Source organism: Aquarana catesbeiana, linkage group LG09, assembly GCF_042186555.1.
Source record: "Aquarana catesbeiana isolate 2022-GZ linkage group LG09, ASM4218655v1, whole genome shotgun sequence".
Classification (NCBI taxonomy): Eukaryota; Metazoa; Chordata; class Amphibia; order Anura; family Ranidae; genus Aquarana; species Aquarana catesbeiana.
In genome coordinates this window covers 165,021,176-165,036,632 of record NC_133332.1, presented here as the reverse complement: position 1 = coordinate 165,036,632, position 15,457 = coordinate 165,021,176, and the positions used below count along the sequence as shown (strand labels likewise).

The 15,457-nt window shown below is 39.9% G+C and overlaps 1 protein-coding gene across 1 annotated transcript in view; it reads right to left on the bottom strand.

Moving 5' to 3' along the window:
* Positions 1-41: 41 nt before the first annotated feature.
* CAPN6 (calpain 6) overlaps positions 42-15,457 on the bottom strand; it is a 166,906-nt gene continuing 151,490 nt past the window's right edge. Inside the window, exons 12-13 of the mRNA XM_073599355.1 lie at positions 15,169-15,302; positions 42-5,606 (exon numbers count right to left, since the gene is read on the bottom strand). Of these exons, the coding sequence (XP_073455456.1) occupies positions 5,424-5,606; positions 15,169-15,302 (317 nt within the window). The 3' untranslated portion in view covers positions 42-5,423. The remainder of the gene's footprint in view (positions 5,607-15,168; positions 15,303-15,457) is intronic.

The following is a 15,457-nucleotide window of genomic DNA, read 5'->3' as shown; positions in this document are numbered from 1 at the left end:
AGGACATACTTTACCAGCTAAATGTTTCTGCATAAAGGAGAAAATGTACAACATATTTTATTTGAAAACAATTGTTTATAGTTAATACATGTAAAAGTGGACAAATGTGACATATAACATGCTGCATATAAAAATTTTAAGTGAATGCTGCCATTTTCTTGTCACTGAAAGAGGACGCTTGATCAGTTTAGAAGTCATTATAGGGTAGCACCACAAACTTCACCCCAGCCATTATACTGCACACCCACTGGGGATTAGGTACTGCCTGCTAATGACATAGTCATTCCATTTGCTATAGGCACAGTGGCAATATTTCAGGCCTACAGATTCTGCATGGACAGAAGGCCAAATCATGAAATGAATGGAAAACTATATTCCAAGCAATAGAGTATTGGTTCTCACCTTGCTTTATGGAAGGAAAAAATAATGTAAATTTCATACTCCACTAAAAGTATTAATATGTTACAACACTTGAGTTAATAAACCTCTGTTAAATGACACGCTTATGAAAGCTGTATAAAGAGATTATATAATAGACAGACCAGCCTGTGCACATAATGAAGTAGCATTAAAGGGGTTGTAAAGGTATACATTTTTTCACCTTAATGCATTCTATGCATTAAGGTGAAAAAACTTTTGAAAATACCGCCACCCCCAGCCCCCCGTTTTACTTACCTGACACCTCGAAACTCGGCCGCTCGCTCCCGACCTCCATTCAGCCGATCAGCCTGGTCGCTGATTGGCTATAGTGGATGGATTGAAAGCAGCGCAGCCATTGGCTCGCGCTGCTGTCAATCACAGCCAATGACGCGGCGCGCCGGGGCCGAGTGATACAGCGAGCGGCTATAGCCGCCGGCTGTATCACGGGAGCGCGCCCGCAATAACTAACCACCATGCGAGAGAGCTCGCATTAAGGTGGTTAGTTATTGCGGGGAGGAGCTGAGACAGCCGCCGAGGGACCCCAGAAGAGCAGGTTCGGGGCCACTCTGTGCAGAACGAGCTGCACAGTGAAGGTAAGTATAACATGTTTGTTATTTAAAAAAAAAAAAAAAAATTACCTTTACAACCCCTTTAAAGTGATAAATTACAACTTCATGTACCTCCTAATCTTCATGGCAGAGACTAATAATAATGCTGTGTTTTAGGGTTACAATACATCATAACAAATGTTAGACAATATTTTTACCATCAGTTAATTTCTGGAAATATACGTATAGATTATTTACATTTAGATAGTACTACACGCAAAGTTTGCAAAACTGTCAAATGCATTTACCATAAGCAGACAATAAGAGTTCAGATTGCTGCAGTCGTCCAGTTAAGAGCTTATTTATGATTGCGATGGGATAGCATACTTCATTTTTTTGCACTGCCTGCACTGAAAAAAACTACTTTATGTGGTATAGAATATTGGAGTCAGATAAAAAGCTGATTAGCTAGAAGGAGTTTTTCAAGCAGGTCTCTATTGCTCAATACAATGTATACAGGAAATCAAAAACATACATAGTGTGTTAGGAATACAACATATTGTATGGTGTTCAAACCATGTGAGGTATCGCCACAATCGGTAGAGCAAGAGCAATAATTCTAGCCATAGACCTCCTCTGTAACTCAAAACATGCAACCTGTAGAATTTTTTAAACGTCGCCTATGGAGATTTATAAGGGTAAAAGTTTGTCGCCATTCCACGAGCGGGCAAAATTTTGAAGAGTGACATGTTGGATATCAATTTGCGTAACATTATCTTTCACAACATAAAAAAAAAATTGGGCTAACTTTACTGTTATCTTATTTTTAATTCAAAAAGGTGTATTTTTCCCCAAAAAAGTGTGCTTGTAAGACCACTGTGCAAATACGGTGTGACAGAAAGTATTGCAACGACCGCCATTTTATTCTCTAGGGTGTTAGAAGAAAAAAAATGTATAATGTTTGGGGGTTCTAAGTAATTTTCTAGCAAAAAAAAAGTTTTTAACTTATGAACAACAAATCCCAGAGGCTCGGTCCTTAAGTGGTTAATCAATCTAAACACAGGCCATATTGAATGGTTTTTATCCTGTATGTGTGGGCACTTTGGCACCTTGATAGAATTTGTATTAGGAAGCCCTAATCTCCCTTTTTTGTTTTTTCATTTAGTTTGCATTAAAAATGCAGCAGGTGTGAGATTCACTAAAAGAAAATGTGTGACTCGTTGCTTAAATTATACAGGACAAGTCTATATTTGCCCATATTTCTGGATTTGATGATTGTTGAAATGTTCAATTGAAATTACTTTCAGAAGAGTAAAATAAGTTTATTTTACTACCCTGCCCATTCCTACTCCAGCATTTTTACCTACAGTGCCTTGCAAAAGTATTCACCCTCTTTGGCTATTTTGTTACATTGGTCTTTAGTTCAATGTTTTTTTAATCTGAATTATATATGATGGATCAGAACACAATAGTCTAAGTTGGGGAAGTAAAATTAGAAAAATATATACATAAAACTATTTTTCAGAAATAAAAAATTGATAATTGGCATGTGCGTATGTTTTCACCCCCTTTGTTATGAAGCCCATAAAAAGCTCTGGTGCAACCAATTACCTTCAAAATTCACATGATTAGTGAAATGATGTCCACCTGTGTGCAACCTAAGTGTCACATGATCTGTCATTACATATACACTCCTTTTTGAAAGGCCCCAGAGGCTGCAACGCCTAAGCAAGAGGCACCACTAACCAAACACTGCCATGAAGACCAAGGAACTCTCCAAAAAAGTAGGGGACAATGTTGTTAAGTACACGTCAAGGTTAGGTTATAAAAAAAAAATCCAAATCTTTGATGATCCCTAGGAGCACCATCAAATATATCATAACCAAAGGAAAGAACATGGCACAACAGCAAACCTGCCAAGAGACGGTTGCAGACCAAAACTCACGGACCGGCAAGGAAGGCATTAATCAGAGATGCAGCACAGAGACGTAAAGTAACCCTGGAGGAGCTGCAAAGACTGTACATAGGATGACAATAAGCCGTACACTCCATAGAGTTGGGCTTTATGGCTCTGGTCTGATGAGACTAAAATTGAACTTTTTGGCCATCAAAGAAAACGCTATTGCGCAAACCCAACACATCACCCAAAGAACACCATCCCCACAGTGAAACATGGTGGTGGCAGCATCATGCTGTGGGGATGTTTTTGGGCAGTCGGGACTGGGAAACTGGTCAGAGTTGAAGGAAAGATGGATGGTGCTAAATACAGGGATAGTCTTGAGCAAAACCTGTATCACTCTGTGTGTGATTTGAGGCCAGGACGGAGGTTCACCTTCCAGCAGAACAATGACCCCAAACACACTGCTAAAGCAACACTTGAGTGGTTTAAGGGGAAACATGTAAATGTGTTGGAATGGCCCAGTCAAAGTCCTAGACTTAAGTCCAGACTTAAAGATTGCTGTTCACAAGCGCAAACCATCCAACTTGAAGGAGCTGGGGCAGTTTTGCAAGGAGGAATGGGCAAAAAATCCTAGTGGTAAGATGTGGCAAGCTCATAGAGACTTATCCAAAGGGACTTGGAGCTGCGATAGCTGCAAAAAGTGGCTCTACAAAGTACTGACTTTAGGGGGTGAATAGTTATGCACATTGACTTTTTCTGTTATTTTGTCCTATTTGTTGTTTGCTGCACAATAAAAAAAATATCTTCAAAGTTGTGGGCATGTTCTGTAAATTAAATGATGCAAATCCTCAAACAATCCATGTTAATTCCACGTTAACAAAACAGAAAATGCAAAGGGGGGTAAATACTTTTGCAAGGCACTGTACTTCCATTACACTAATAAAAGCATTGATTTACTAAAGGCAAAAAGACCATTCGCTTTGCAATGGAAATTTTGCTTTGCAAGTAAATGTTCTATTAGCTTAGTGAACATGGTTAAAATTCACTTTTTAAAGGATGCCCTAAAGATGACAGACATCAGTAGAGCCTCACCTCGTTCATTAAGCCGCCATGGCTTCCAATACCATCTCTATGGTGATGATACCCAAATGAATCTCTCTACTCCCCACCTCAACCCTTCAGTCTCCATGTCACATCAATTCCGCAAACTCAATCATTCCAAAACTTAGTTTCTAATATTCCCTCACGCCCCTGCCCTGGCTTCTAGAACAGGATCAGTAATACAACTATTAGTCCCTCTCTCATTGTGTTGGGTGTAATCCTGTACCCTGACCTGTCCTTTCAGTCCCAAATCCAATCAATGCCTAAATCTTGTAGACTTTACTTCCATATCTCCAAAATACCCCCCTTTTAAATAATGAAACCACCAAGCAAGCCATTCCTTTATCTCTCACCTTGACTATTGCAACTCCCTCCTCATAGGTCTATCTTTATACAGGCTCTCTCTGCTTCAGTCAATCATGAACCCCACTGCCAGACTACTTTACCTTACCAACTGCTCAGTGTCCACTACCTCTCTGCCAGTTCCTCCATTGGCTTCCCAATGCCCAGTAAATACACTTCAAAATACTTAATACAACATACAAAACCATTTACAACTTTGCCCCAAACTACATTACCGGTCCTGTCTCAGTAGATTGCCCAAACCATTCTCTCCCTACCTCCCATGCTCCTTAACTTCTCCAGAGTCTAACCCATTCTGTGGAATTCTCTACCCCAATCTGTTCAGCTCTTTCATACTCTGTCCACATTTAGTGCCGGTTCACACAGGGGTGACTTGTCAGGCGACCTAGTCGCCTGACAAGTCGCCTCCCGTTCTGTACAATGGAACCGTTCTAATAGGAGTGACGCAAGTCGCTCCGACTTAGAAAAAGGTTCCTGTACTTTTGGGGCGACTTGCATAGACTTCTATACAGAAGTCGTTTTGCAAGTCGCCGTGGATGTCGTGTGCCGAGGCGACCTGCAAGTCGTGCCTCCCCTAGTGTGAACCGAGCCTTAGGCAATCCCTGAAAACGTATCTCTTGAGGGAAGCCTATCCTGCCTTTAGCTAACATCTGGATCTTTTTATTTCTCCCATTAGCTCATCCCTCACAATTGTTAACTTTTGTTCCATTTGCCTCTCCCTATTCAATTGTAAGCTCTCAGGAGCAGAGCCCTTCTAACCCTTTTATTGACTTGTGTTGTAACTGTACTGTCTCACCGTATAATGTAAAGCACTATGCAAGGGGCAAGAGGGCCACTTACTAATCAAATTTCAGCCAGTTTTTTAGGAATGGTCTGAAATTCTAGCTATGTATGGCCAGCTTAACATTGTTCTGTAGAATGATTACAAAAGCAAATACTGTTGGGTATGTTATATGAATGCTTCTGGTGTACAGCACAGATGCAGATCTCTAGGGCCTATACGTGTGAACAGAGACGTCTGTGCAGAGAAGCTAGACTGGCCAGTGTCTCTAGCTCGCAGCACTGTCTGTGGCTGGAGGATGATCTCACATTCACAGTTCAAGCAGGTCATCCGAAGAGACAACCTTGACATTTACCCGTCTTGGCATCTCCTCTGCTTCCCGCCCATCCTTGTTATGCAGCTGGAGAGTCTGTTCTTCTTGTGGATCATTAGGCGATGCAGCCAGGAGCACTTGGCCCAGGAACTGGTCACACATGAACTTGCTCCCCCAGACCTAAGAGTCAAAGAATAAAAAGTTGGCTTTATGTTATGTTACTGCAGCCAGCACTGTCTCAATGCATTATAGTGAGTCATTGCCCCCGGTGTTGAGTCTGTGCAGATTCAGTAAACAATTCTAGGAAAGCACAAACAATGCCATGAAATGTGTTCAGTAAACAAAATGAATATTGTACATATCATCTTGACATCATTTAAATTCGATACTTTAAACTATTTGCTGCTTAATATAAATTAAATGGGCTAGGAACTGCAAAACTGATTTTTTATTGGTAAATGGTGATATATATAGATATATATATATATCTATATATATATATATATATATATATCTCTATCTATAGATATATATCTCTATATATATATATATAGATATATATATATATATATCTATATATATCTATATATATATACACACACACACACATATAAATCTTTTTAAAATTGTCTGCAGGCAAAAAGTTTTGAAGCAGGGAAGCCCTTGCTATATACACAAAAAGAAGGCAATGCCCATGAATGTTCTGATAGTTTAAAATTCACAACCCAAGGAACTATCTGCATGGTATAAAGATGTTTTGTACCAAAAGTTATACTTTTAACAAATAGCATTCACACTTACAGTTTAATTCCAATGATACAGATCTATGAATAAGGTTACACCTTCTGGGCCACCCTCTGGCGTGTTTAAAACTATTGTTTTCACAATATAAAAAGTAAGTCCGGTACATCTGAAAAAAACATAATCTGAACACACGGGGAACCTCATCTGAATACACAACATGTAGACCATCTGATCAGACTACACACAGCCATCATCTGACATTTAACTGAGTCTAGGATGCACAGCTCCAGCATAGCTAGATGCCATTTTGGTAAGGCAAACTACAACCCATAATCAGCAGCCATCTTCGGATAGTCTTTTTGGCGACCATTTTAACCACTTACAGACCGGAAGATTTTCCCCCTTAATGATTGGGCCATTTTGTGCAATACGGCACTGCGTCGCTTTAACTGACAATTGCATGGTTGTGTGACACTGTACCCAAACAAAATTGACGTCCTTTTTTTCCACAAATAGAGCTTTCTTTTGATGGTATTTGATCACCTCTGCGGTTTTTATTTTTTGCCCTATAAGCAAAAAAAAGAGCGACAATTTTGAAAAAAAAAAACAATATTTACTTTTTGCTATAATAAATACCCCCACTAAAATGTAAAAAAAGAAATTTCTTCATCAGCTTAGGCCGATATATATATTCTACATAAATAAGCGTATTATTGATTGGTTTGCGCAAAAGTTATAGCATCTACAAAATAGGGGATAGATTTATTTACTAGTAATGGCAGCGATCTACGATTTTTAGCAGGACTGCGACATTGTGGCGGACAGATGGGACACTTTTGACACTTTTTTGGGACAACTGACATTTATACAGCGATCAGTGCTATAAAAATGCACTTATTACTGTATAAATCACTGGGAGGGAAGAGGTTAACAAGAGGGGGCAATCAACGGGTTAAATGTGTTCCCTTCTGTGTTTATAACTGTGGGGGGATGGGACTGACTGGAGGAGGAGACATATTGCTGTTCCTAATCACTAGAAACAGCAGATCTGTCTCTCCTCCCCTGTCAGAACGGGAATCTGTTTACATACACACATGCCCATTCTGGCTCTCTTACCCACGATAGCAGGTGGCCTTCAGACATGCGCATCGGGTCCCCCGCCATGCAGTGGGAGTGCGCGCCTGCTATTGGCCTTTAAGGTGCCGACATACACCTGTGGCGATTTGCGGGATCGTGCTGGTCTGCTGCAGTATAATGACGGTGGTTGCTCGGCAAGTGGTTAAAGCAAATAGCCATTTTTAAAGGGTAACTATATTTTCCACAATTAATATTGATTTTTCTATGTGCAAGTATTTCATGCTAGTTGGTTTGCTACCTCATTAGTTCTCATTACACCCCACAATTTGGTCATTTTAAGTTGCCTTATTGGCATAACTTTGGACAGACTTCATCGGGGGAATCTGACTGCAGCAGTTTCACGGGTGAAGTTAGTCAAACGCAGATTATTATCTGCCAAATTTTAGTCAAGCAGTTAGGATCGCTAAAGAAGGGGAAAATCTCAGATATATTATCCCCTTCCCGCCGACCGAACGCATATATGCGTCCTCGGCTTTCCGGGGTTATACCGGGATGATGCCCGCAGCTGCAGGCATCATCCCGGTACCGTTGTTTTCAGCGGGCGATCGGCTACCCGTATATAACAACCGATGCGGCTAAAAGCCGCTCGGCTGTTATACCGGAGGAGCGGGAGGGGACATCCCCCCCCTCCCGCCGCTGTTACCGGGCCTCCCGTGCGATCGGGAGGCCCGGTGTCCGGTCCGCTGCCTTCGGCGGCTGGGGGCGGACTGGAACGAAGCTGCGAGCGGCTTCGTTCCAGCCTTCTTCTTGTAAATGCGGAAGCGACGTCATGACGTCACTTCCCGTTTACTCGGCTGCCAATGGCGCCGAATTTAAAAAAGTACACAGTATTCAGAATCGCCGTTTTCGGCGATCTGAATACTTTGAAGTGTAAAGGAGGGATGGGGGGTCTTTTAGACCCCCCATCCCTCCATAAAGAGTACCTGTCACCACATATTACTGTCACAAGGGATGTTTACATTGCTTGTGACAGCAATAAAAGTAAAAAAAAAAAAAAAAAAAATTTAAACACAATTTATAAAGTACAAAAATAAATAAATTAAATAAAAAAAAAAAAAAAAAATTTTTTTAAAGTGCCCCTGTCCCCGCGAGCTCGCGCAGCGAAGAAAACGCATACGGAAGTCGCGCCCGCATATGTAAACGGTGTTCAAACCACACATGTGAGGTATCGCCGCGATCGTCAGAGCGAGAGCAATAATTCTAGCCCTAGACCTCCTCTGTAGCTCAAACCTGGTAACCGTAAAAAATTTTTAAAGCGTCGCCTATGGAAATTCAAAGGTACCGTAGTTCGTCGCCATTCCACGAGTGCGTGCAATTATAAAGCATGACATGTTTGGTATCTATTTACTCGGCGTAACATCATCTTTCACATTATACAAAAAAATTGGGGTAACTTTACTGTTTGGATTTTTTAAAATTCATGAAAGTGTCACTTTTCCAAAAATTTGCGTTTAAAACACCGCTGCACAAATACCGTGTGATAAAAAATATTGCAACAATCGTTATTTTATTCTCTAGATTCTTTGCTAAAAAAATATATATAATGTTTGGGGGTTCTAAGTAATTTTCTAGCAAAAAATATGGATTTTAACTTGTAAACACCAAATTTCAAAAATAGGCTTAGTCATGAAAGGGTTAAACGGTAACGGATCATTTTCAAACCTTGTTGCAAAATTGTAGTGTCTGTGTCCACCTATTAATCAAACTGGTGTTTGTATGTGACTTATTGTGATAAATAATAATTTATTATTTGATAGCTTCAGTCTATACCTACACTGATCTTGTTGCCTTCCTAAAGAGCTCTGCTTGGCAAATGAAGTCAGTTAAATTATTTTATAACATATACTTTATATTGGAGGCACTGTTTTGCAATCTATTTAGCTGACTAAATTAATCATTCAGGCATTCCCTGACATAACATATATAACCCCTTTGAATCTATGATGGCCATCCAAATCTTTAGAGAGCTCTGCGTCGAACCCGGCTGAAGGAAGTTAAATTAAGTTTATTAAGACAAATAATACAATTCCAGCATTAGTAAACCATAAACAATATCAGTGATACATAAACATGAAAATGCAGCAACCCATTTATATCCGTTACTTTAAATTGCAAGGCTCTGCTGGTACCTGTCATCCCAAAAGACTGGGTAACCACCTGTTGTTGATTTAATTAGATATATGTCCAGTCCCAGCCCACCCAGGTGATCTCCCTTTCAGTTTAACCACTTGCTTACTGGGCACTTAAACCCCCCCTCCTATCCAGACCAATTTTCAGCTTTCAGCGCTGACGCACTTTGAATGACAATTGCGCGGTCATAAAACACTGTACCTATATGACATTTTTATCATTTTTTCACCACAAATAGAGCTTTCTTTTGGATGTATTTGATCACCTCTGCAGTTTTTACTTTTTGTTAAAAAAAATGTAAAAAACTGAATTTAAAAAAAAAAATAATAATTTTTTTATATTTTGTTATAAAAAATTTAAAACCGGTAATTTTTCTCCTTCATTGATGTACGCTGATGAAGCGGCAGTGATGGGCACTGATAGGCGGCAGTGATGGGCACTGATCAGTTACACTGATAGAGATTGACGAGCTCGCCGCTCGTAGGAGATGTATGCATTGTGCATTTACTTCATGTGAGTACATGCATTTTTAACCTTAATAAAATACCGCTTTGTTTGAAATTACTACACTATCTGGTACCCCTCTGTTCTTTTATGTGTGTGCTTTGCTGGCACTGAGGGACTAAAGCACAGGGACCACCGGCTCCGGTCCAGGGACCCCAAAGAGAGACTACCTCCTCCAGCATTTACCTCTTATTCGATTGTCCCATTACCACAAGGTAAGGGGCCACCTTTTACTTGTGTGTGTTTTATGCACGAAGAGGACAGACACACTCTCTCTCTTTCGGCACCCCACTGGCTGTTTTGTTGCACATCAAACTTTTTAAAGGAGTGAAATCACTATATGGTTTATCCCTGCGTTGTCACTGGCACACACGCCTGGTGTGTTTAAGGACATTTCCTGTATTTTATGTTATTGTGGCGATAGGGTGTGCGAAGTGATCTACATATACGCCACACACTTATTTTGCACTTTTTGTGTTGTTTGCACAATTTGCAATATATTGCTTGGTTTGCACAATTTTGCTTATTTGCACTATATGTAATATTATATACGTCATTTTTAGTATCATATGCAGAAGGAATTGTTTGTTAGGTCCCTGCAATTTCACAGTGTTTGTTTGCACAATTAGATGTATTTATAGAAGAGTTTGTATGTATTTTTTGGTTTACACATCAGCACAATAGCACTTTAAGTTTTTGCACCTGCTGCTATGAATGCAAGAGGATTGATTATGTCTGTTCCCTGCATGTTTAGTGTTGCCACATTTAACACATGTTGATGATTATAGCACGGGATAGTGTTTTATAGATTACACACTGTGTGTATTTTTTAAATAGATACGACGTATGAGTTTCCACTATTGTTTATTTACACATGATCCCACAGTTTCTATATATTGATTTTACACTGTTATAGGGTCCCTTTATTATATCAGGTCAGCGCAGCACCCACTTTTTACACTGATAGGCAGCACTGCTAGGTGGCACTGATTGGCACTACTGGTGGGCATTGATAGCTGGCACTTGTGGGCATTGATAGGTGGCACTGATGAGGCAGATGTCCCTCACATCTGAGCCGGTGATCGGATTTTTTTTCTACTCACGCTGTCAACGTGAGTAGAAAAAAAAAACGATTACCGATCTTTTGTTTACATCATGTGATCAGCTGTCATTGGCTGACAGCTGATCACATGGACCGGCCCCTTCCTTAGATCGGTGATCACCCGAGTCTCAGTGACTCTGTGATCACAGCGTGCTCGGCGTGTGCCCTGCAGGGCGCATGCAGAGTGCATGCACAGGGGAGGCCGTCATATGACGGCCTCCCGGGAATTCAGGTCTGTGCTGTGGCCGTCATTCGGTAGTTATTGTTCCTAGCGGTGCCCCCCCCTAATGTTTAATAGTGACTTTGTATTTCCTAGAAGTTCCCCAGTTTTACCCAGTGTAGAAGATTCCTAGTGATACCAGTACTTCCTAGTGTCCAAAAAAAATAACCAATTTGTGATCAGCAAAAGTACCTAATAATCAAAAAGGTGCTTCCAAGGAAGGCCGATATTTATTTATCTTAAGAACAGGTTAAAACACCTCATTCATGTGTTCCATGACTTTTTAGTGACCACTTCATCAGAAAAAAGATATGCAGTACATATTATAGGTAAAATTCATTAAAGTTAAAAAGCGTAATGGATGTATGTATATTCGGTGTTGCCGTAAACCAGGTGGTTGATTTACTAAAGCTGGAGAGTGCAAAATCTAGTGCAACTTGCCATGGTAGCCAATCATCCTCTAACTTCAGTTTGTTCAATTAAGCTTTAACAAAAAACCTAAAGGCTGATTTCTTTGCAGAGTTGTACCAGATTTTGCACTCTCAAGTTAGTAAATCTCAAATATATCTGTTTATTAATTTTCCAAATAATTCACAAACACTAAAACACTTAAAACAAACAAAATAATCATAAAAACATAATCTACAGTTCTTCATCACTAAATCTTAAATCAAATATTACACACACAAAAAAAAAAAAAACCTAAAATCAAATGTATAGTGATACATTAATGTACAAACCTTTAAAGACCCTTAAACAGGAAACAAAAAAAAAACACCCACCAAACAAAGCAGAACAAATCTAACCAAAAAAAAAAAAAAAAGGGGGGAGGAAAGGGAAGGGGGGGGGGGGGATAGGAATTCTCCCTTCGTTATTCACAGGTTCTATGTTAGTGGTACTTAAACTTAAGCCTCAATGAAGCTCATCCAAGAAATCCACTAGCTTTGAAGAGTCTTTAAATGTTAACCAGGTCAACCTAACCCTATTAAACTTCTCCATAGTATCATTATTTTCAGCTTCCAGTTCTTCCAAAAGCATAACACCATACCAAGGGATGGTAGATGATTTCCAATACCTAGGGATTAATTGTCTTACTGCTGAAACAAAGAAACCTAGGAGAGATTTCCTAACTTGGGGTAAAATCTGAGGGAAAAGAGAAAGAGTCACTTCTGCAGAATTATGAACTGACTCGCCTGTAACTATATTATAAAGATTTATTATACGTTCCCATAGTTTATTAATAGGAGGGCAGGCCCACGAAACTTGTAAGAAATCTCCCATAGAGACACGACAGCGCCAGCACAGTTCCGACTGGGACGGAAAAATGTGATGTGAATTTACTGGAGTACAGTACCACCTTGATAGCAGTTTAAATTTACGTTCCTGGGTATCACAGGCCACTGGAAATTTGAGTATTTTTAAAGATTTGGTCCCATTCCTCTTCCTGAATTGAATAGCCCAGTTCCATCATCCACTTTACTGTGTACATGGGTAAACCTGGTGAAACTAAATTAGATAATTTTTTTTAGATCTTGGATATAGTATGGGTTGGGGGCTCAGCAGATATGCACAATTTCTCAAATTCTGTAGGTGGTCGATGGATGGTAGTTTTTGGAGCCAGAGAGCAGTAAAAACTCAGAAACCAAAGGCCTCTCAACTGGCCGTGTGTATTTTGAAAATGAAATATACATTTTTTGAAATCATATGCCTGATTTGTGGCCAGAAAGATTTATCCCAGCTTAAAATAGCATGTAAGTGAAAGCCAATAGGGAGAGAAGGATTATCTAATAAATGGTGTAAGAGGGCATGGGATAGAAGATATTGGAAATACATTGAAATGATGATGCCAACACTCTAAAACTGTATAAGTGATCCATGGCAAGGAAGAGCGCTGTCCTATATCTTTGAGAGAAATCCACAGGGCAGCTTTAGGATGTAGTGGAGAAGAGTCCATTTCTAATTGGACCCACTGTTTATCATGAGAGTGATGGAACCAGTCTAGAATACAGGAAAATATGGCTGCCTTATGATAATGCTCAAAATCTGGTGAAGCGGTGCCTCCACGTGTTTTTAATCGTCAGAGCTTTTGATCGGCAGTTTTAGTAAATCAACCTGTAAGCATTGTTTATTCTAAACTATGCATTGTTTATGAATTCTTCATAATCACTACAACTAAAGGAATTTAATTCCACTTTTTAATTACATATATTTTTTATATATATCTTCCTAGGTGGATTCACCCTGAATTTGTTTTTTTTTTAAATTGTTACGGATGTCTTCCAGTGTACTGTACACCTTTTCCTGATGGAAGTGGCCACAAAGAGCCATGAAACGCATTGCTGGTGTGTTTTAACCTATTATGATCAAAAAAATACTGACATTTCTGAAGAATTCATTTGGAAACACCTTATATTTAATAAGTACCCCTGCTGACCACACATTGGTTCCATTTTGGGGTCTCAACTCCTTTACCATTATTCACTGGACCTGACTGCATCCTAATTGCAGGAATCTCCTGAAACCCAAACAAGCATGCCTGGAGACACTCACATTCTCCATATGTGCTAAATAGGTTGCTTGACCCTAGGACTTTCATACAGCAACCGTATGAATGTGAGTATACTGCTAGAACCTTTTTTACTATACTTTCCGTATAAGTTTATCTGAATACTGCTCCTAGAAGGATCTCTACTATGGCTTTTTATCCCCTTCTTTTCTCCTTGTCTCCACTCACCTGGAGCACCTCTGACTCTTCTGAGAGACTGCTAGTAACCCTGAGATACCTAGTGATCCTATAGTTGGACTTCCCTTGATCCTTGTGACTGTTCACAAGTGTCTGCCAGTGTAAGCTCACTATCCCCACATTCCCAGTGTCTCTCCATGTGTTCCTGTCTGCAATTCTTGTACCTGTACTATACCCTGAGCATCACAGTGTCCTTGTCCTCTGTTTTTCCTTGTATGAGTTTCAGCCTGCCTTTCAATATCGGTTACCTGTGTCTGCAGTCTAATTCAGTGCCTTCTTGTGTATTGCTTGTCTGTTTCCTGTTGTTTTCCTGTGCTCTTTTGCTGCCTGCTCCTAGTAATTATTGTTTCCCAGTGCCTCTCTGTTTCTTGTGGTCTGCAGCTCAACCCACCCCCACCTTCAGGAGCTCTGGAGAAGACAAGGTAACTCCTTAGTCTCTGCCCCTTAGCCCTTCACTGTACATATGGACAGGCTGGGTCCTTCCCCATCAGTACCAAAAGGCATCCTTCCTGTGCTAGACTCCTCATCAACCCAGACTGTATCCTGTGTACCTCCATTCCCTGGGACCCCTGTGCACCTCCGTGTTCCTCATACATATTGGTACCCCTGTGTTCCTATAAACACACCTGCTAACAACCTGAAAGAATAGGGTTTGCGGGAAGGACAACAAAGCGTAGTTGCAGGACTCTCTCATGTCAGTAGACAAATAGCCATGATCACTATCTCTGGTTCTCCCAAATGAGAATTCAGTATAAGGCTGATTTAAATAAACGTGGAGTCTAACAGCACATTTTTTCTTATTTATGACATGCGTTTAGGAATATAAAATGAGCTTTATGAAAGGCCATTATTTATATGTGCCTAGGACAGCATAGACTCTGAATAGAGCACCTGCCACACCTCTACAGCCACAGTCATCTTAGAAATAAATCTATTGTTAACCCCCAGACAGACTCCAACCATCAAATAGAGGTTTTCAAGCAGATGTTGGAATATGACATTTAAAAATAAAGAAACTGAAGGATTGTGATGAAATCACCAAAGGGATATTGGAGCTTGAGAGAAAAAAAATATAATATGCCTTGCAGATAAAGAGGCTTACCACTATATGGGAAATTCAAAGATTATCACATTTTCTTTGCATTGTTGAACAGTCACCTACCTGAACAGCAATTGGCTTGTTGATTCTCCTGCGATAGAAGATTGCTTTCATGTCAAAAACAGCACTGGTCGCATTTTGAAGGACTTGAGACGTGACACCCTTATGTTCACATTTTATAATAACATACAAATCTCCTGAAAATAAGTATAGTTATCACATATTTTTACATTTATGCAACACTTGCAATAATTTGAATGAAAAATGCAGTTATTGTAGACCTATGAGACCTAATAAAATGTGTGCCTGCACGTTAGAACAGAGGGGTTATGTAAACAGAAAAAACAGGACA